The sequence below is a fragment of the Pan paniscus genome, chromosome 3 (genome assembly GCF_029289425.2).
Source record: "Pan paniscus chromosome 3, NHGRI_mPanPan1-v2.0_pri, whole genome shotgun sequence".
Taxonomy (NCBI): Eukaryota; Metazoa; Chordata; class Mammalia; order Primates; family Hominidae; genus Pan; species Pan paniscus.
Window position 1 is genome coordinate 2021411 of NC_073252.2, and position 20408 is coordinate 2041818.

The 20408-nt window shown below is 47.5% G+C and overlaps 1 protein-coding gene across 2 annotated transcripts; it reads right to left on the reverse strand.

Annotated features, from left to right (window-relative positions):
• Nucleotides 1-351: 351 nt before the first annotated feature.
• On the reverse strand, nucleotides 352-19691 carry SLBP (stem-loop histone mRNA binding protein). Of its 2 annotated transcripts, XM_034958177.3 has the most exons (8): nucleotides 19429-19691; nucleotides 19173-19289; nucleotides 11209-11313; nucleotides 7582-7641; nucleotides 7138-7275; nucleotides 3775-3924; nucleotides 2321-2387; nucleotides 352-1265 (listed from the first exon to the last, which is right to left on the reverse strand). In XM_034958177.3, the coding sequence occupies exons 1-8, from the start codon at nucleotides 19485-19487 to the stop codon at nucleotides 1149-1151; spliced, it is 813 nt and encodes a 270-aa protein (XP_034814068.1). In that variant the 5' UTR covers nucleotides 19488-19691; the 3' UTR covers nucleotides 352-1148. The 2 variants fall into 2 exon arrangements, with proteins under 2 accessions (XP_034814068.1, XP_034814069.1); XM_034958178.3 differs by lacking the exon at nucleotides 11209-11313.
• Nucleotides 19692-20408: the final 717 nt, after the last annotated feature.

Genomic DNA, 20408 nt, shown 5'->3' on the forward strand with positions numbered 1-20408 from the left:
CTGACCAACATGGAGAAATCCTGTCTCTACTAAAAACACAAAATTAGCTGCGTGTGGTGGCACATACCTGTAATTTCAGCTACTTGGGAGGCTGAGGCAGGAGAATCGCTTGAACCCGGGAGACAGAGGTTGTAGTGGGCCAAGATCGCACCATTGCACTCCAGCCTGGGCAACAAGAGCGAAACTCTCTCAAAAAATAAAATTAAAAAAATAAAGAAGGCCCTTTACCCAGCGACACTCACTGAGTGCCACTTGCTTCAGACACAAGAAAGGCAGACACAATTCTGACCCTCCAAACATGTCAGCTCTCATGGCAGCTGGCCCACCTGGCAACACCCCCAATCAGTTAAAGAGGGTTCTTTCCTTTTTATTTTTGCAATATCCCATACAAAAGCAATAGAAACATAACAGTCTTAACAAGAAGTTTACAATTGAATATTTGAACAGAAAATCTGTACACATTATCATTTACAGCAATTTTACATGGTAAATTAACTGATTGTTTTAAAACGTTCTTTCTAAATCGCTCCACTCTGCTGCCCTAACTCTTGGAGTATTCTAAAGAGTCTAACTAGTGCTATTTACAAGTACCAAATTAAGACCCTATAACTTACATAAAACTCATTAGTTTAATAGCTCAATTTAACAATGTCTGACTTCAGAATGCTGTTATGACATATTGATAAAAGGCCAAAAATTAAGTTTCCATAAAGATATTAAAGGTGTCTGAGAATACTTTGATGCCTATAAAAGTAGCTGACTCTCAATTGGTCCCATGGATTACATGGTTAAATCCAAAACAGTCCACCTGACAAGCAATAACTGAAGATGCCTGTGGAAAACCAGTTACATAGACCTGTCAGCTTACCCTGGAGGACAACAGGGATTACGCAATTAAGCTCGCTGGAAGATTGCTTCAAGTACTTTCTTGGACTTAGCTCCATTTACAATTTAAAACATGCAAAATATACTCACTATACATAAAATTAATGTTTCTTAATAAAGTAAGGCAAAAATAATTCAGCATGAGATAATGGACTGCTAACAGAGAAACCACCAGGTACAAGTGCACACACATGCTTGGTGCCTGGCCAGCCTTCCACCTAGTCGGGGAGGAGCTGTTTCTCTTCCTGGCCGCCAGGGGGCAGTTAGCTCATGGCTGAGAAGTCTCTCAAGGGTTCAGTTAAACAAGCTTCCAAATCAAACTCATCCTCCACTTGACTGTCCATGTGTCTAACCTTGGTGGGTGTGCCAGAGTACACATCCTGGAAAACAGAAGCATGGTTCGGTTGACATTCATCTCACCCTGAAAACGGGCCACTTCCTACACCCCACTCCTTATGTGGTAAATCATGTGACGTAATGCACAGCGAGGTGTATACTTCACGTGCAACTGAGACAGATTTTAATAATAACACTGCAAAGAGAAACCACATGTACCATTTACAAGACACTGAAGTTTAGATGTGCACACATCCCATTGTGCTGGGATTACAGGAAGGAGTCACTAGTCACTGTGCCTGGCCATGTACATCGTTTGTAAGCACAGAAAGAATTCTAAAAGCCTAGACAAAACCACAAATAGTGGCTGTCTCAGGACAGGAGACAGTATTTAAACTGATACATTTAAAAACGGTTTTCTTTTCTCTTGAGACAGAGTCTCACTCTGTCACACAGGGTGGAGGGCAGTGGTACAATTTCGGCTCACTGCCACCTCTGCCTCCCAGGTTCAAGTGATTCTCCTGCCTCAGCCTCCCGAGTAGCTGGGATTACATGCCTGCATGACCACACCCAGCTAGTTTCTGTATTTTTAGTAGAGACTGGGTTTCACTATGTTGGGCAGGCTGGTCTTGAATGCCTGACTTCAGGTGATCTGCCTGCCTCAGCCTCCCAAAGCGCTGGGATCACAGGCGTGAGCCACCACGCGCAGCAGACGGTTTTCTTTTTTTTTTTTTTGAGACAGAGTCTTGCTCTGTTGCCCAGGCTGGAGTGCAATGGCGCCATCTCAGCTCACTGCAACCTCCACCTCCTGGGTTCAAGCTATTCTCCCACCTCAGCCTCCTGAGTAGCACGGACTACAGGCACCCACCATCATACCTGGCTATTATTTGTATTTTTGTAGAAACAGGGTTTCACCATGTTGGCCAGGCTAGTCTTAAATTCCTGACTTCAGGTGATCCGCCTGCCTCGGCCTCCCAAAGTGCTGGGATTACAGGCGTGAGCCACCATGCCCGGTCCAAACTTCAGTTTATAAGGCAGCATGTGTTATTAACAATTCACCTGCAACCCCCAAGCTGAAAGACTTATCCAAAGTACTTACAAAGTCATCCTGAGAGCTGGTCTGCGGCTCGGAGCTGCTTTCTGCAGATTCAAGGTCTACAGGGTGTCTGTTAAACAAGATCCAACAGGTGCATCAGGAACTAACTTAACAAAGCCAGGAGACAGGGCGCTACAGACAAACCCCATCCATATGGTACAGCCACAACACTGACAGTGCGCCCTAGGCTCCCTGAGGGGTCAGCTTTCAGTGACTATTTGACAGACTTAATCCCAGCCCAATCAATCCAGCAAAAAGAAAGCAGATGGCAATGAGAAGCAACAAAAAGATCTGCTGGGCTCACCACACAAGCATCCTTGGAAACAGAAGCACTCATAAGCCCAATTTTTGAGGGGGAGAAATGAGCACTGTGATGAACATACTATGCATTATCACTAATTTTTCCAAGTTTCTACTCAGAGAATGGGACAATGGTGTCACACTGGGGGAAAAAACCCAAATGACATCTGTCAGGACAAACTGGTAAAGCCACTTACAATCGTTTCAAACATGCCAGTCTCTAAAAAATTTCCCAGCACAGAGGAGAAACTCTAATTGTTTGTTTAAAGAATGTGTCTGAGGAAGCGAGAGGCTGAGGACCAGAGGGGAGCTGAGAAGAAACCCCACATAGACGGAGGGAGGTACACGATCATTCTCTCTACCTTCCTGGTCAGCAGGTATTCCCATGATGCAGCAAAAGTTCAGGCCTGAGACATTTCAACTAGGCACAAGTTTAAAGGCCAACGGGGCTGGGAGCAGTGGCTCACCCCTGTAATCCTAGCACTTTGGGAGGCTGAGGCGGGTAGATCACGAGGTCAGGAATTCGAGACCAGCCTGATCAACATGGTGAAACCCCGTCTCCACTAAAAATACAAAAAATAGCTGGGCGTGGTGGCGCGTGCCTGTAATCCCAGCTACTCAGGAGGCTGAGGCAGGAAAACCACTTGAACCCAGAAGGTGAAGGTTGCAGTGAGCCGGGATCACGCCACTGCACTCCAGCCTGGGTGACAGAGCATCTCCCAAAAAAAAAAAAAAAAAAAGCCAACAGAGAAAGAAAGCCTTCCTTCCTTAATTAAGAACTTTTATTTTCATGGGTGAGCCGAAATGACTCAAATACTTTTTAGGATATTTATATTTAAAAAACAAATTCCAGACATTATTGTAATTTTTAGGGGAAAAACAACAACAACAACAAAAACAGCAAAACAACAAACAAAAACTGTATTCCCAGATTGACTTTGCTTGAAAAAATAAATTCAACCCAGGAAGCAAACTCTTCCTTCCAGCTGCCTCCCTCCCAGTACAGAAGAACTCAGCACCAAGCTGCAGCAGCTGCTCTGCTCCCCAACAGCTGCTGGGGGACTTGGCACCAGACCCTCCTGTCCCAGTGGTGCACAGCTGCTCCAGTCACTGGACCAATCAGAGAATCACAGAACAAGAATGCAATAAAGACATACATTTCTTGCAAATCACATCCTTCTTCGGCTGGAGGATCCCAAAAATGCAGAGCCACCTTCCAGAGTTTGATTTGCTGGTCCCATGAACGTCGACTATACTTCTTAAATTTATTAGGGGTCTTGGGATGAATGCCAGGTTGTCGAAGGTGTCTACAGGAGAAAGATTATTCTAGCACATGCCCACATGCCACTCACATTTCCACATTAGCTTGAAGATTAACCAAACTATCAGACTAGTATTATTTTAAATATTATAGATCACCAGGCATGGTGGCTCATGCCTGTAATCCTAGCACTTTGGGAGGTCGTGCCAAGATCACTTAAGCTCAGGAATTTGAAAATGGCCTGGGCAACACAGTGAGACCTCGTCTCTATTTAAAAAAAACAAAAACAAAAAAACAACAAAACAGAACAAAAAAACAGCTAGGGGCTGGGAGCGGTGGCTCACACCTATAATCCTAGCATTTTGAGAGGCCAAGGTGGGTGGATCACCTGAGGTCAGCAGTTCGAAAGCAGCTTGGCCAACATGGTGAAACCCCGTCTCTACTAAAAATGCAAAAATTAGCCGGGCGTGGTGGCCTGTGCCTGTAATCCTAGCTATTGGGGGGCTGAGGGAGGAGGATCGCCTGAACCCGGGAGGCAGAGTTTGCAGTGAGCCGAGATCGTGCCACTGCACTCCAGCCTGGGCAACACAGCGAGACTTCGCCTCAAAAAAAAAAAAAAAGAAAAAAAACGCTGCTGGGTGTGGCAAATCACTTGAACTCAAGAGCCTGAGATCAGGCCGGCCAACATGATGAAACCTCATCTCTACTAAAAATACCAAAAATTAGCCAGTCATGGTGGCTTATGCCTGGAGTCCCAGCTACTCCAGCGGCTGAGGCAGAAGAACTGCTTGAACCTGGGAGGCGATGGTTGCAGTGAGCCTAGATCATGCCACTGCAACTCCAGTCTGGTCAACAGAGCAAGACTCCACCTTAAAAAAAAAAAAAAAAAAAAAAAAAAGTCGGGCACAGTGTTTCACGCTGTAATCCCAGCGCTTTGGGAGGCTGAGGCAGGCAGATCACCTGAGATCAGAAGTTCAAGACCAGCCTGGCCAACATGGTGAAACCCTGTCTCCACTAAAAATACAAAAAATTAGCCAGGTGTGGTGGTAGACACCTGTAATCCCAGCTACTCGGGAGGCTGAGGCAGGAGAATCACTTGAACCCATGAGGCGGAAGTTGCAGTGAGCCAAAATCGTGCCACTGCACTCCAGCCTGGTGACAGAGTGAGACTCCGTCTCAAAAATAAATAAATAAATAAAAAATCAACTGAGATCCTACAAAATGAACAAATATGTTTAAAAAAAAAAAAAAAAAAGCACTATCTGGGCCGGGTGCAGTGGCTCACACCTGTAATCCCAGCACTTTGGGAGGCCAAGGCAGGCGGATCACCTGAAGTCAGGAGTTCAAGACCAGCCTGACCAACATGGAGAAACACCATCTGTACTAAAAATACAAAAATATTAGCCCGGGCATGGTGGTGCATGCCTGTAATTCCAGCTACTTGGGAGGCTGAGGCAGGAGAATCGCTTGAACCTGGGAGGCGGAGGTTGCGGTGAGCCAAGATTGCACCATTGCACTCCAGCCTGGACTAGAGTGAAACTCGGTCTCAAAAAAATCACTATCCACTGGGCACAGTGGCTCACGCTTGTAATCACAGTACTTTGGGAGGACTACTTGAGGCCAGGAGTTCAAGACCAGCCTGGGCGACATAGGGAGACTCCCATCTCTACAAAAATTTAAAAATTTAGCCAGGTGTGGTGGCATGCACCGCTGGTCCCAGCTACTCAGGAGGTTGAGGTAGGAGGATTGCTAGAGGCCAGGAGTTCAAGACTACAGTGAGCCATGATGGTTGGGCGTGGTGGCTCACCCCTGTAATCCCAGCACTGTGGGAGGCAGAGACAGACGGATCACGAGGTCAGCAGTGCGAGACCAGCCTGGCCAATATGGTAAAACCCCATCTCTACTGAAAATACGAAAATTAACCAAGTGTGGTGGCAGGCACCTGTGGAGGCTGAGGCAGGAGAATCGCTTGAACTCGAGAGGTGGAGTTGAAATTGCGCCACTGCACTCCAGCCTGGGCAACAGAGCAAGATTCCGTCTCAAAAAAATGAATACACAGTGAGACATGATATGACACTGCACTTCAGCCTAGGTAACAGCAAGACTCGGTCAGGAGGGGAAAAAAAAAGCACCATCACATTGAATCTTACTATTCCTTTGCCAGCTATGTTCCAAAAAAGTTAAAAAAAAAAAAAAAATTGTTTTTTTTGAGATGGAGTCTTGCTCTGTGACCCAGGCTGGAGTGCAGTGGTGCAATCTCGGCTCACTGCAACCTCCTCCTCCCGGGTTCAAGCGATTCTCCTGCCTCAGCCTCCCGAGTAGCTGGGACTACAAATGTGTGCCACCACGCCCAGCAAATTTCTTGTATTTTTAGTAGAGACGGGGTTTCACCGTGTTAGCCAGGGTGGTCTCGATCTCCTGACCTCGTGATCCGCACTCCTCGGCCTCCCAAAGTGCTGGGATTACAGGCGTGAGCCACTGCACTCAGCCAAAAGTAAAATTTTTTTTTTTAAGAGACAAAGTCTCATACTCTGCAGCCCAGGCTGGATTGCAGTGGTGTGATTAATGGTTCACTGTAACCTTGAATTCCTGGGCTGAAGCAATTCTCCCACCTGTCTCCCAAGTAGCTGGGACTACAGGTGCAAACCACCACACCTGGCTAATTTTTAAATTTTTTGTAGAGATGAGGTCTCCTTATATTGCCCAGGCTAGTCTCCTGGCCTCAAGCAGTCCTCTCGGCCTCCCAAAGTGCTGGAATTACAAGCATGAGCCATTGCACCTGGCCCAGAAAAGTAAATTTCAACCCCAATCCTGCCAAAAAGTTCAGGAAAACACTAAAGCTTTCTTTATATCCTTCTGTGTCTGTGTGTTTGAGGGAGCAGGATAGGCAAGAACATGCTGCTTAAAGACAATAGGGCAATGCCAATTTTTTTTTCTCCAATTAGACTTTTACAATATTTAACTTGAACTTCATTTTTCCCCATCATGTATTTTAATAAGCTTACATCTATATGATTGCTGACTCCTAAGAAATGTTATCTAACATTCAAAATTATGAAAATGATTTTTAAAATCTTCATGTCTTAGTTTTTCAGTTGCCAATCCATTATTTACGTCATAAGCCCCAGTAAGTCTCTATTAAATAGCTCTTAGCAGGTGTGAACTATCCCCAGCATCATTTGTACTACCCAATCTAAGCAACTCTTTAGAAACCAATGCCACACAGCTTGTTCAAGACATGCCACTGAAACAAGACTACCTTGGGACTTCTTTAATATAACGATCGTAGGCAATTGTGTTCTTCCCATAGTTGATCTGCTTCTGTCTCCTCATTAGGACACTTTCATCTGTCTCAAAGTCAGCCGGCACAGTAGACATAGACTCCTTTGAATCAGAACTGAAAAAACAACAGATTAACAGAATAAGCCCTGCAATTAAGATCACCATGTATGTAAGGTAAGCCAAGAAAATGTCAAAACACAATAATGGAGGATTCACTCCAGATTCCCAACCATATGAATCCTAAATAGTCCAGAGACTGCATGTATGGGAATTTAGTACACAACAGATACAGTATTTCAAATTAGTGAAAAAGGTATTAATAAATGTTACTGCGACAGTCAGCATTTCTGACAGTCACATTTTTTTTTAAACAAATTACAGGTCTATCAAATTAGAAAAGAAACATTTACACAGCCTTTACCTTCCTGATGATGATTTTCTCTCTCTTCCAAAGTCATTGATGAGGAGTTTCCTTTTATATCTAAGGGCAAAATAAATATTGCTGTTTTTAAAAAAGATATAAAAACAAAGCAGCCAGGTGTGAGGAAGCTCCACCCTGATGCCCGCAGGCACACCATCCTATGCAATCCAGAAGCTCCGTGGGCCAAAAGAAATCTTTGTCAGTTCAGTTTAAGTAGTGAGATCCACACAAGAAAAATTTACATTCCCTAAAACTTGGCAGCCTTAAAAAAAGAAAAACAAAACATAAATTGAAATAAATTATTTTAAAAACACCAAACTTACTAATGGGACTCGTATGCCTACTGGGCACTGCATACCTTCTCCAATCTTGGAGACCAAACGTGCCCCCTTTTGTCTTGTTCCTCATGAACTTCCTGAGGTATCTGCTTTCTATTGCAGTCATTACCAGAACGTAGTTTTGCAAAAAAAAAAAAAAAAAAAAAAGTATGACATCTCCAAAAGGAGTCTAGCGCTATCTGATGTTGAAACCATGAGCTACCTTGAGCTCCAAGTTCATGTGAGTATCTTTTTCTTTTGAGATGGGCTCTCACTCTGTCACCCAGGCTAGAGTACAGTAGCACGACCATGGCTTACCACAGCCTTATACTCCTGGGCTGAAGCAATCATCTCACCTCAGCCTCCCAAGCAGCTAGGACTCCAGGCAAGTGCCGCCACACCCATCTCTAAAAAAATTTTTTTCTTTTTTTGGAGACATGGAGGTCTATGTTGCCCAGGCTGCTCTTGAACTCCTGAGCTCAAGCAATCCTCCCGCCTCAGCCTCTCAAAAGTACTGAGATCAGGAGTGAGCCACCACCCCTGGCCTGTCAAGCAGGTATCTAAATTATGTCATGTATTACTGTGCCTCCTCTCAAAATCTAAAATCCACCCAAGTTTGCTGAGGTGTTCAGTGCAGTTTGGACGCCAGAAGGTAATGAAGTAATTTATCTCCCGTGCATCTAGAGTAGCACTGGCTATATAACACCATCTTTGTACGATTCAGAGATTAGTCCTGCAAATCATTTGCTGCAGGGCCTCATTCTCTCCAGTACCACAGATGAGAAAGACTGGTTTTCAGGTATGATGAAAACCCATTTTCTTTTTTTTTTTTTTTTTTTTTGAGACGGAGCTCCCTCTTGTTCCCCAGACTGGAGTGCAATGGCGAGATCTCGGCTCAGTGCAACCTCCGCCTCTCGGGTCCAAGAGATTCTCCTGCCTCAGCCTCCTGAGTAGCTGAGATTACAGGTTGCCGCCACCACGCCTGGCTAAGTTTTGGTATTTTTAGTAGAGATGGGGTTTCTCCATGTTGGTCAGGCTGGTCTCGAACTCCTGATCTCAGGTGATCCGCCCACCTTGGCCTCCCAAAGTACTGTGATTACAGGTGTGAGCCACCATGCCATGCAGAAAATCCATTTTCATACTCTTATACTGCTAGTTTGTAGTCTGTTAGTCTCCTTAAAGCATAGTAAGCTGACATTTCATACCCCTCTTACTGTCAGGAAGTAAGCAGGCCTGTCAGTAATGGCTCACTAAAGGGCCAGGAGTTTAAATTACACAGGTTGCACTAAAAGCCGCAGCTTTGTCCAGGCAAGGTGGATCACGCCTATAATCCCAACACTTTGGGAGGCCGAGGCAGGCAAATCACCTGAGGTCAGGAGTTCAAGACCAGCCTGGCCAATATGGTGAAACTTAGCCTCTACTAAAAATACAAAAATTAGCCGGGCGTGGTGGCACACAGCTATAATCCCAGCTACTTGAGAGGCTGAGGCAGGAGAATCGCTTGAACCTAGGAAGCAGAAGTTGCAGTGAGCTGAGATTGCATCATTACACTCCAGCCTGGGAAACAGAGCAAGACTCCATCTCAAAAAAATAAGTAAGTAAATAAAAGCCGTAGCTTTCCATCACAAAGGGTATAATCAACAAAGCAGTCCAAACAGTGCTGTTTTCCAAAACAGGACAATTTTCAGGCACAGACCCATGAGATATCTGAAGAACAAATGGGGTCCACTCACAGGACAATCTGGACAGGTGGAATACGCATGAATAAGAGCTGCAGATAACCCCTGGCAAGGGGTGACTTGAGGGAGCAACTAGGCTATAGGTATGCAAGAACTGTTCTAAGACTTGTGCATGCAACACAAACTATACAAGTCAAGTCAAACATTCTAATTTTATAGTTGAGGAAATCAAGACCTATATAAATGCAATAATTCACTAAAAACATTGGTACTCACATCTGTGAACTCCTAGTTCATTTCTTCTACCAAGGCATACATCCGCCCACACATTTTGATACCAGAAGAAATGACAAATAACTCCCCCAATGTTCAATAACCAATTCCCACATATTCCCGTCCCTTTTCAAAGGAGGCTGCTATAAATACCATCACTGGCTGCCAAAATGAAAACAGGTAGTCTAGGTATGGTTCCGCGGCTGACACGCAAGACACATTTTTCTCGAGACCCTGTTTGATTTATCAGCCACTTGTTGGCTAAAATTATCTTGTAAAATACTTCAACCAATTATGAGCCACATTTTAACTGGGTTTGAATAAACCCAGTCCTTGCAACTGGGTTTGAGTTAGACAACTCATCAAAAGAGAAAGGATCAACACACTGATAATCAAGGGAGATTAAACATGGTTAAGGATGCATTAGGTAATGAGTCAACGAAGAGGAAGTAGCTTAGTTTGCAAGAACTTGGATACACACAACAATCTTGTGTACAACTGCAAGAGGTTCACAGAATCCAAGTTTGAGACCTTTCCTTGTATGTTGGCATTTCTGAGCTGTTTGTTGCCTAAGCCAAGTGTCAATGTACTCCTTCATCTGGAGAGAGCACTCCATCTACTGTGCTGGGTTGTGTGAGCACCGCATACAGAAGGTCGGTGGTAACAAATGACTATAGTAAGTTCCTGATAGTTAGGCCGGGCACAGTGGCTCATGCCTGTAATCCCAGCACTTTGGGAGGCCGAGGTGGGCGGATCAGGAATTCAAGACCAGCCTGGTCAGGCTGGTCAGGAATTCAAGACCAGCCTGACCAACACGGTGAAACCCCATCTCTACAAAAAATACAAAAATTAGCCAGGCGTGGTGGCCTGTGCCTGTAATCTCAGCTACTCAGGAGGCTGAGGCAAGAGAATCGCTTGAACCCGGGAGGCGGAGGTTGCAGTGAGCCGAGATCTTGCCACTGTACTCCAGCCCGGGCAACAGAGCGAGACTGTCTCAAAAAAAAAAAAAAAAAAAAGAAAGAAAGTTCTGATAGTCCTCCAGCCTGCAATCCAGCAGTAACACCATTGTGCACCTACTTCCACTCTTGGAAGGATTACCACCAAGAGGACAGTGGTCTTCAAGCTTGAAAGAGAGGACCCGCCTGGAGGGCTTTTCACAGGATGGTCAGGCCCCACCCCATTCGCAGGCCCAGGGAAGGGTCTGAGAATCTGTATTTCTAACAAGTTCCCAGGAAATGTTGATGCCTTTGGTCTGGAGCCCAGACCTTTGAGAACCACTGTTCTAAGACAAATATCAAATTTAATGTGTTACTGAAAACGCCACAGATTAACACTTCAAGGTGGTCCAAAATGTGTACCTTGCCATTTCTTTGTTAACTCTCGTCCTCATTTCATCTTCTTCAACTGCACTTGCCCAGTCAGAGCATCTGGAACGGGGTTTAGGGCCTTCAGGAGTGGTAAAGCTGCAATAAAACGAAAATGCTACTGAACCATGACACATACTTTGTTTTCTTTCAAACTGTATGTCAAGAAATATTCAAAGGCTGGTGGGACACAGTGGCTCACGCCTGTAATACCAGCACTTTGGAAACTGAGGTAGGAGGATCACTTGAACCCAGGAGTTCAAGACCAGCATGGGCAAGATAGTGAGACCTCATCTCTATCCCCCACCCAAAAAAATAAAAGCATTATATCAGTGAACTATGTGTATCAAACCATACTAAACTGGAGTTTAGCAGGACAAAAGCAAACTAGATGTAGAACATAACCTATCAGCTGCATCTGTCTATCCAGGGCTGTCTTACTAGAGCAGAAGTCATGGAGCTCCTTGGCAGTGTGCCCACTGTGTTTGGGGGTCTAATAAAACCAACTAGATTTTAGACTTCAAACTAAATTATGATTCCTTTTGGGTGTCCACACTTCAGTAGTCCAGGGCTATCATATGGCTAAAATCAAGTTATTTCGTTCATCTCTGGTATGTGTTTATAAAGTCATTAAGATGGGAGATTTGCTTCAAATTTTTGCAGTGTGTGTGGCAGTCAGAAAAACCCATATCTAGTTTTCAGCTTCAGTTCTGGCATTTCTATGGGTTAACCTTATCTCATTGATCCAACATCCAGCCTGATGCTGGAGCTTATGAAGTTGACTCTTAAGAAGTTCAGAGTGTAGAGTTTCCCATCTTGTATTTAATTTGTCCCTATGCCATTAGTCCCAGCTTGAAGTCATTGCCAATGTCAATGTTGACAAGATTGTGACAATATTGCCTTTCATAAAACCGACGACCAAAGAATTCCATTATTCTAACAAAGCCCGAGTTTCACAGATCGCGGGCACATCTAGACAGATGTGTGCATGCTTGACGGTGCAGAGCAACTACTCACTTCCAGCAACCTCATGCTTCCCCTGGCTGGCCATACAGAGGGATTCGCTGTCATACTGAGAAGGCTCTGCAAGATAAGTCTCTAATTGAGGCTATCTCAGGTGGGTGTTTCCGCTGTGTAGTCCCAAGCCTGTATCCATATAATAAAAGTGCAGGTATGGCATTTCTCCAGGTTATCTGGCCAGTGTAGACTCCTCCATCTGAATATGAACCTCCAGGGTAAGAATTTTTCAGACATGTCTATACTAAACAGTATCATCCTGTACTTGCCAAATGTCTGCCTCCTCCTGTTCTGCACTGACCCATTCTTTTTTTTTTTTTTTTTTTGAGACGGAGTCTCACTCTTGTTGCCAAGACTGCAGTGCAATGGCATGATCTCAGCTCACTGCAACCTCTGCCTCCCAGGTTCAAGCGATTCTCCTGCCTCGGCCTCCCGAGTAGCTGAAATTACAGGCATGAGCCACCACGTCCAGCTAATTTTGTATTTTTAATACAGGCTGAATTTCTCCATGTTGGCCAGGCTGGTCTCAAACTCCCGACCTCAGGTGATCCACCTGCCTCGGCCTCCCAAAGTACTGGGATTATAGCTGTGAGCCACCGTACCCAGACTGCACTGACCCATCCTAATTCCTGTTAAGTGTGAGAAGAATTGTCTTCTGTTTTCTCTCCATTCTCATTCATGATGAGATTACTGATCCATTAACCAGTTGAGAAATGACTGATGCTGAAGAAATGGTATTCTATTGGCAAGGCTTATTAACAAACTTCTGATAATGAAGCAGGCTACCAAAAACTTATCCAGCCCACCCCAGGAGTGTTTGGATTTGATCACGGATGTAGCACACACCAAAATCACTAAGACTTTAGACTACTTGTTTTATTTTGTCAGATTATCATGGGATAGTCTTTAGTTCTGAATTATCTGTAAGTCTGAGTACTTCATAGAATTATAAAACAGGTACAGCTGACACCTTCTCACCATGTTGTAAATATTTACTGAGAGTGGGTACAGTACTACTGAGGGATGATAATCTTCTGATTTATCCAATGCTGACTGTCTACAGCAAATTGTCCACTCTGCGAATGGTCCTGTAACGTGTACGAACGTATTTCTGGGTGCCTTAGAAGTTGTCTTTTTCATGTGTGCTAATATGCAGTATTTATACATTGTGAGAAGTTGATTTTAATAAAAAGGTTGGAACTTCATCTCCAAAATAAATAAATACCCAAGCATGGTGGGGCGTGCCTGTAGTCCCGGCTACACAGGAGGCCCAGGCAGGAGGATCACTCTAGCCCAGGAGGTCAAGGCTGTGTGAGCCATGATCCTGGCACTGCACTCCAGTCTGGGCAACAGGGCAAGACCCTATCTCAAAAAAATAAATATGGTGGCAGAGGACAGTGACTCATACTTGTAATCCCAGCACTTTGGGGACGCCGAGGCGGGTGGATGACCCAAGGTAAGGAGTTCGAGACCAGCCTGGCTAACATGGCGAAACCCCATCTCTACTAAAAATACAAAACTTAGCCAGGTGCAGTGGTGCGCACCAGTAGTCCCCAGCTACTAGGGAGGCTGAGGCATGAGAACTGCTTGAACCCCAGAGATGGAGGTTGCAGTGAGCCGAAATTGCACCACTGCTCCTCCAGCCTCAGCAAGAGACTCCCTCTCAAAAAATTAATAAATAAAATACACAATAGCTAGCATATCCATTTACCTTTCGGGCGCATGTACTTAATAATTCAGAATGTTATGTACACTATGATTACAATGTGTATGGAGGAGTATATGTCAGAGTCCTTGCTGTGTCAGGACTCCGTCTACTGGCAAAGTACCCCCTGTGCCTTGAGTTAAACCACATCCAGGAGCTCAGTTCCATCTCAAGTTCAAGATAGTCTTCAGTCAATATTGGGAAATTTATGGCCAGGCAGTGGCTCACTCCTGTAATCCTAGCACCTCGGGAGGCCGAGGCCGGCAGATTGCCTGGGCTCAGGAGTTCCAGACCAGCCAGGGCAACATGGTGAAACCCAGTCTCTACCAAAATACAAAAACTTGGCTAGGCGTGGCAGCGCATGTCTGTAATCCCAGCTACTAAGGAGGCTGAGGCAGGAGAATCCCTTGGACCCAGGAGGTGGAAGTTGCAGTGATCCACCAGGCGGAGTTGCAGTGAGCCGAGATCGTGCACTGCACTCCAGCCTGGGGGAGAGAGACCCTGTCTCAAAAAATAAATGAATAAATAAATAATAGTCTGGGCGTGGTGGCTCACACCTGTAATCCCAGCACTTTGGGAGGCCGAGGCAGGTGGATCACCTGAGGTCAGGAGTTCAAGACCAGCCTGGCTAACATGGTGAAACCCTGTCTCTACTAAAAATACAAAAATCAGCTGGGTGTGGTGGCGGGTGCCTGTAATCCCAGCTACTCGGGAGGCTAAGGCAGGAGAATCACTTGAACCTGGGAGGTGGAGGTTGCACTCCAGCCTGGGCGACAGAACGAGATTCCGTCTAAAAAAAATAATAATTAAAATTTTAAAAATAATAATCAGGAAATCCAAAAGCTTAAGGCTTCAAGCCCCAAATTCTGGCAGTTCAAATTCATGTATCTTATTTATACATCAGACATAAACTCACATTTTTATTTTTCTACCCTGTTTTTCTGTTGATCACTACTGATATTAAAACTAGATACTGGGCCGGGTGCACAGGCTCATGCCTGTGATCCCAGCACTTTAGAAGGCTGAGGCGGGCGGATCACAAGGTCAGGAGTTTGAGACCAGCCTGGCCAACATGATGAAACCCTGCCTCTACTAAAAATACAAAAATTAGGCTAGGCATGGTGGCTCACGCCTGTAATCCCAGCACTTTGGGAGGCTAAAGCAGGCTGATCACTAAGTCAGGAGTTCGAGACTAGCCTGACAAACATGGTGAAACCTAGTCTCTACTAAAAATACAAAAATTAGCCAGGCATGGTGGTGCGCACCTGTAATCTCAGCTACTCAGGAGGCTGAGGCAGGAGAATTGCTTGAATCCGGGACGCAGAGGTTGCAGTGAGCTGAGATCGCGCCACTGCACTCCAGCCTGGGCGACAGAGCAAGACTCTATCTCAAAAAGGAAAAATATATATATATATATATCAGCCGGGCGTGGTGGCGCATGCCTGTAGTCCCAGCTACTTGGAGGCTGAAGCAGGGGAACTGCTTGAACTTGGAAGGCAGAGGTTACAGTGAGATGAGATCACACCACTGAACTCCAGCCTGGTTGACAGTGAGACTCCGTCACAAAAAAATACACTAGATACTAACTTTAATTACAAGAAATAAGCTGTAATTTTAGCTGTAAACCAAATGCTGTGCTTTGAAAATGCAATTGCAGTAACAAATGAATAATCCTCTTATGTAATTATCATTTCTTCCCTTACAGTCACACAACTCAGATAAACTTAAATTGGATTTCTAAAAGTAAATTTCCAGATTCTAAAAACGGTAGAAAGTTATGAAATCAAATTAGCTAATTAACTGAAAATTAAATTGACTCAATAGAGGTTTGTCCAGGATTGGATACAAGCATCCTCACTAGTGTATCAAGAGGTTGAAGTCTGGGTCTCCCAACATAACAAATTCCTGAACTACAAGAATAATTTAAAGCCTGTGTATGTGAATGACCATACTACATGCCATATTTTGGTACCTTTAAGTCCATTTCTTAGATTAAGTAGGTTATATTCATAATCTACCCTATCTTGGGACAAGAAAGCCTAATTTTACACACTAAGCTAACAACCTTCCAAAGAGTACTTCTAGATCTTATCCATCAACGAGCTGGCTCTATTTGTCAGGTGCCTCCAGGCATTATCCACAATGTGCAAACACCAAGTGCAAAGGCCCTAGGACAGAAGCATTCCTATAGTTTGAGGAATGAGGACACCAATAACTTCCATAACTTCTAAAGCACTGTAAGATTTAATATTTTTATCTTCAGCTAAATGAGACCACTGGAGAGTTCAGAGCTTGATCTCAATAAGGTTTGATTACCTTCCCTTTATATCTGGACCTAGGGCCTCTTCCGTACCCACCCGTAGACCCAAGTCTTTTGTCTTTTTTTTTTTTTTTTTTTTTTTGTGAGACAGTTTCACTCTTATTGCCCAGGCTGGAAGGCAATGGCGTGATCTCGGCTCACCGCAACCTCCACCTCCTGGGTTCAAGGGATTCTCCTGCCTCAACCTCCCGAGTAGCTGGGATTGCAGGCATGCGCCACCATGCCTGACTAATTTTGTATTTTTAGTAGAGATGGGGTGTTGGGAAAAAGGCTTATCGGGTGCCTGTATAAGCTGGCCATAAAAATATGGCACAGTAAGTTGTGAAAAGCCACAAGAGGCCTCTGAGAAGCAAAGCCTCCTAATTGCCATCATGTTCCCATGCTCAGAGCGAGACCTGCTCTGTTATCTGTAAACAGTGTTCAAGGAGAAAGACACTCCTTTAAAGCACTGGAATGCGGACAGATGTGCAGGCTCCTAGTTAAGCCCGCTCCCACTAGCTACTCTCCAATAAGTTAGATATGCTGTTTGAGCACAAAGGAGATTCATTGAAACCGCTATAATTACACCTATGACGCCTGCCTTTCACTGTTTCACCCTGAACATCTACTTCTTTTTTTTTTTTTTTGAGACGGAGTCTCGCTCTATTGCCCCAGCTGGAGTGCAGCGGGGCGATCTCGGCTCATCGCAAGCTCCGCCTCCCGGGTTCACGCCATTCTCCTGCCTCAGCCTCCTGAGTAGCTGGGACTACAGGCGCCCGCTAGCACGCCCGGCTAATTTTTTGTATTTTTAGTAGAGACGGGGTTTCACCGTGTTAGCCAGGATGGTCTCCATCTCCTGACCTCGTGATCCACCTGCCTTTTGCCAAGGCGCTGGGATTACAGGCGTGAGCCACCGCGCCCGGCCTACTTCTTAAAGTGATTGTACTCAATAAATAGTGTGGAGACCACAACTCTGGGCCTTTTGCAGCCTCCATTTTCCAACTGGTCCCCTGGCTCCCACCTTTATGAACTCTTAACCTGTCTCTTCTCATTCCACTGTCACCACCGGACTTCAAGTACCCTACGGGTAGTGTTGAGGCTGGTCCCCAACAATGGGGTTTCTCCATGTTAGTCAGGCTGGTGTCGAACTCCTGACCTCAGGTGATGGGCCCGCCTTGGCCTCCCAAAGTGCTGGGATTACAGGCAGGAGCCACCGCGCCCGGCCCCCTAGACCCAAGTCTCTAAATATCATCTATATGTCCTGGTAACTCGCTGTGCCTGAAGATGCCTCCCATGTAGACTCCTACACTCCGTTACCTTTCTTGACATCTCCTTTGCTTCTCTAAGCAGCTTCTCAAGCCTCACAACTTCCCATGCCTAGCTGCTCCAGCCCATCTTCTCTATCTTAGCAAATGGCCCCAATCAACAGCGTTCAGACCTAAAGGCTTGAGTCATTCTTGATGCCTCTTTCCTGTGTAAACCAAAAAGTGTCTGAGACAGTTCTCAATTGCTTTAGGAATTTAGCTAATGTTAAGGACATACCTAGAAAACACGAAATTACAGAAAGAGTCTGTGGTCTGTGCCTTTCTCCAGAGATGATTGTCAGGGCTTCAATATTTAAAAGAGAAAAGTAGGTTGAAGGAGAAAGGGTCTACATGTTCCAAGAGAAAAGGAGCAGGTAGGGGAATAGTCAATTATGTATTCCTAGTGTGCTCAGTAAGTCGCCACTTAAGGTGAACAGAGTTCACCCGTGGAGATATTTAATCTTTTATCTGTAGCTATGTGCTTAGAAACAAAAAGAAACACAAAGGTGGCCGAGCGCGGTGCCTCACACCTGTAATCCCAGCACTTTGGGTGGCCGAGGTGGGTGGATCACTTGAGGTCAGGAGTTCGACACCAGTCTGGTCAACATGGTGAAACCCTGTCTCTACTACAAATACAAAAAATTAGCCGGGCGCGGTGGCATGCGCCTGTAATCCTAGGGGCGCGGTGGCATGCGCCTGTAATCCTAGCTGCTGGGGAGGCTTAGGCAGGAGAATCACTTGAACCCGGGAGAGGGAGGTTGCAGTGAGCCAAGATCGCGTCACCGCACTCCACCCTGTGAGACAGAATGAGACCCTGTCTTAAAAAAAAAAAAGTAACGCAAAGGTAGTTTCTTGCATGATTCCGCCCTCAGCATAATTTTTTCCTTTTGGCACAGTGAATTTGGGTCCGAGTTTTTTTTTTTCCTTTCACGCCTCCCATCCCCAAGCCATCAGCACGTCTCACAGGTCCTGCCTTCAGAAGCCTATCCCGAACCACGCATTTCCCTCCACCTCCACTGCTCCATCTCGGCCAAGTCACCACGCCTTTCAGGGAACTCAGGAGCAACAAGCCCCCACTGCGGGACGAGCCACCCCAAAGCCCCTCGAGAAGTTTTCTCTAACCATAGCCCCGAAAAGCCCCGCCGCTATGACCACTGGCACCCCTGCTTATTTCCTCCAGACCCTCCTCGGCTGTCCCACCCCATCAAGCCCCCCTTTCGCTCGCATCTCCACCCTCCCTGCACACTGCCTAACCTAGAAAATGGCCAAGCAGGTAAGCCCTGTAAATTCACTTCTCCTCGGGACTCGGGTGTCCCCTGACTTCCACGTGTCCACGAGAAGCTCGTCAGAGACCCTGACCTCTCCCGGGAGCACAACACAGACTCGAACTGGCTAACTCGGGCTGACACCGGTTCAGCTGACTCCCATCCTGGCGAGAGGCTTCCGGAGTGTTCCAGCGCCTCCCAGGCCTGCTGCGGCCGCCCCAGTCCACGGGCCGCGCGGAGACCAAGATAAAAGGACGCAGGGTGCCGACCTGACCGATCCCGGCACCGCGAGAGCGGGACGAGGTCCCTGGAGCCCGCGGCCTCGTCAAGGGCCCCACCGCGCCCCGACCCCCGGGTCCCGCGCCCACCTCTCGGGTCTGCGCTCGGCGCCGCGGCGCTCTGCCTCCTCGGCGTCTTCGGGCCTCCAGCGCCTGCCGTCGGCTCTGCGCTTCCGTCCCAGGCTCCATCGCGCGGGGGACGGCGGGCTGCGGGGAGGGACGCGGTCGGCTGGGCACGGCAGGTTCGGGACCGCCTTACAACCTCCGCCCTCCCACACCCCGGCCCCGCACAACCCCCGCCCCACGGGGCACGCGCTCCCTCGCCCGCCGCGCAGCCCGGCCTCACCTGGCGTCAACGTCGCAGCGGCTCTGATGCCTCGGCGGGCTTCGCGGGCGGCAGGCCATGGCAGCACGGGCCGGGCGCGCAGCGCAGGGCCGAGAATGAGGCGGCGGCGGCGCGGGCAGAGATCGCAGAGTAGAGCAGGGTAGGGCCTGAGGCAGAAACCTGCGTCCCCGCGCCGGCGCTCACGAGCTCTGCGCGCCCCGCCCCCAACCGCCTTTATGGGGGCGCCGGGCCCCGCCCCTCGGCCTCCCGCGCGCGCCGGGTCGGGCGAGACCATCGGGCCACGCCGCAGGGGTCCACTCAGCTGCGCGCGCCTCGCGAGCCGACTGGGGCTAGGGCGAGGCCTCAGGACCGCGGGAAGCCGCGAAGCCCGACTGCCCGGCCCTCGGCTCGGGAGCCAGATGGACGCCGTGGGCTGAGGAGAGGCCTGAGGAAAAGGTTGCCCCCACCCGCGGGATTGAGGCGGCCGGGCCGCCGCGGGCCTCTGCGACGCTGATAGGTCGCGCCTTGGCGGGCGGGGGCAGCTTTGGCGGGAGATTCGGCCGCGCGCGACGCGGCGCAGGTCGTGGGGGAAGGGTAAGCGGCACGTTTCTCGGCCTGGGTCGTGGCGCATCTCCCATTGGTCCCGGCCTGGGTGGAGCGCGGCTCTGCTTGGTTCCTGCCCAGGTGGGGGCGTGTCTCCTCCCTGGCGGGAACCCGGAACCCGGAAGGCGCGGCCTGTGGCGGGTACTGGCTGCTTCCCACGGTCCCGTGGCCGCTGCAGGCCCCGTACGCGCCGTCTGTTGTTTTGAGCCGCTTAAAGTTTTGGAGTAACCTTTTAGGTAGCAATAGTTGACAACTACACTGAGTCTTTCCGGTCCCACTGCCCTGGCCGTTGGCCGCACACCGGCCACCGACTGAGCCGCTAGTTTCGGTTGCCGCTGCCTCCCTGCCCGTCCATGACGTCCTCCACTGTGTCGCCGGTGCATGACGCTCCCACCCTC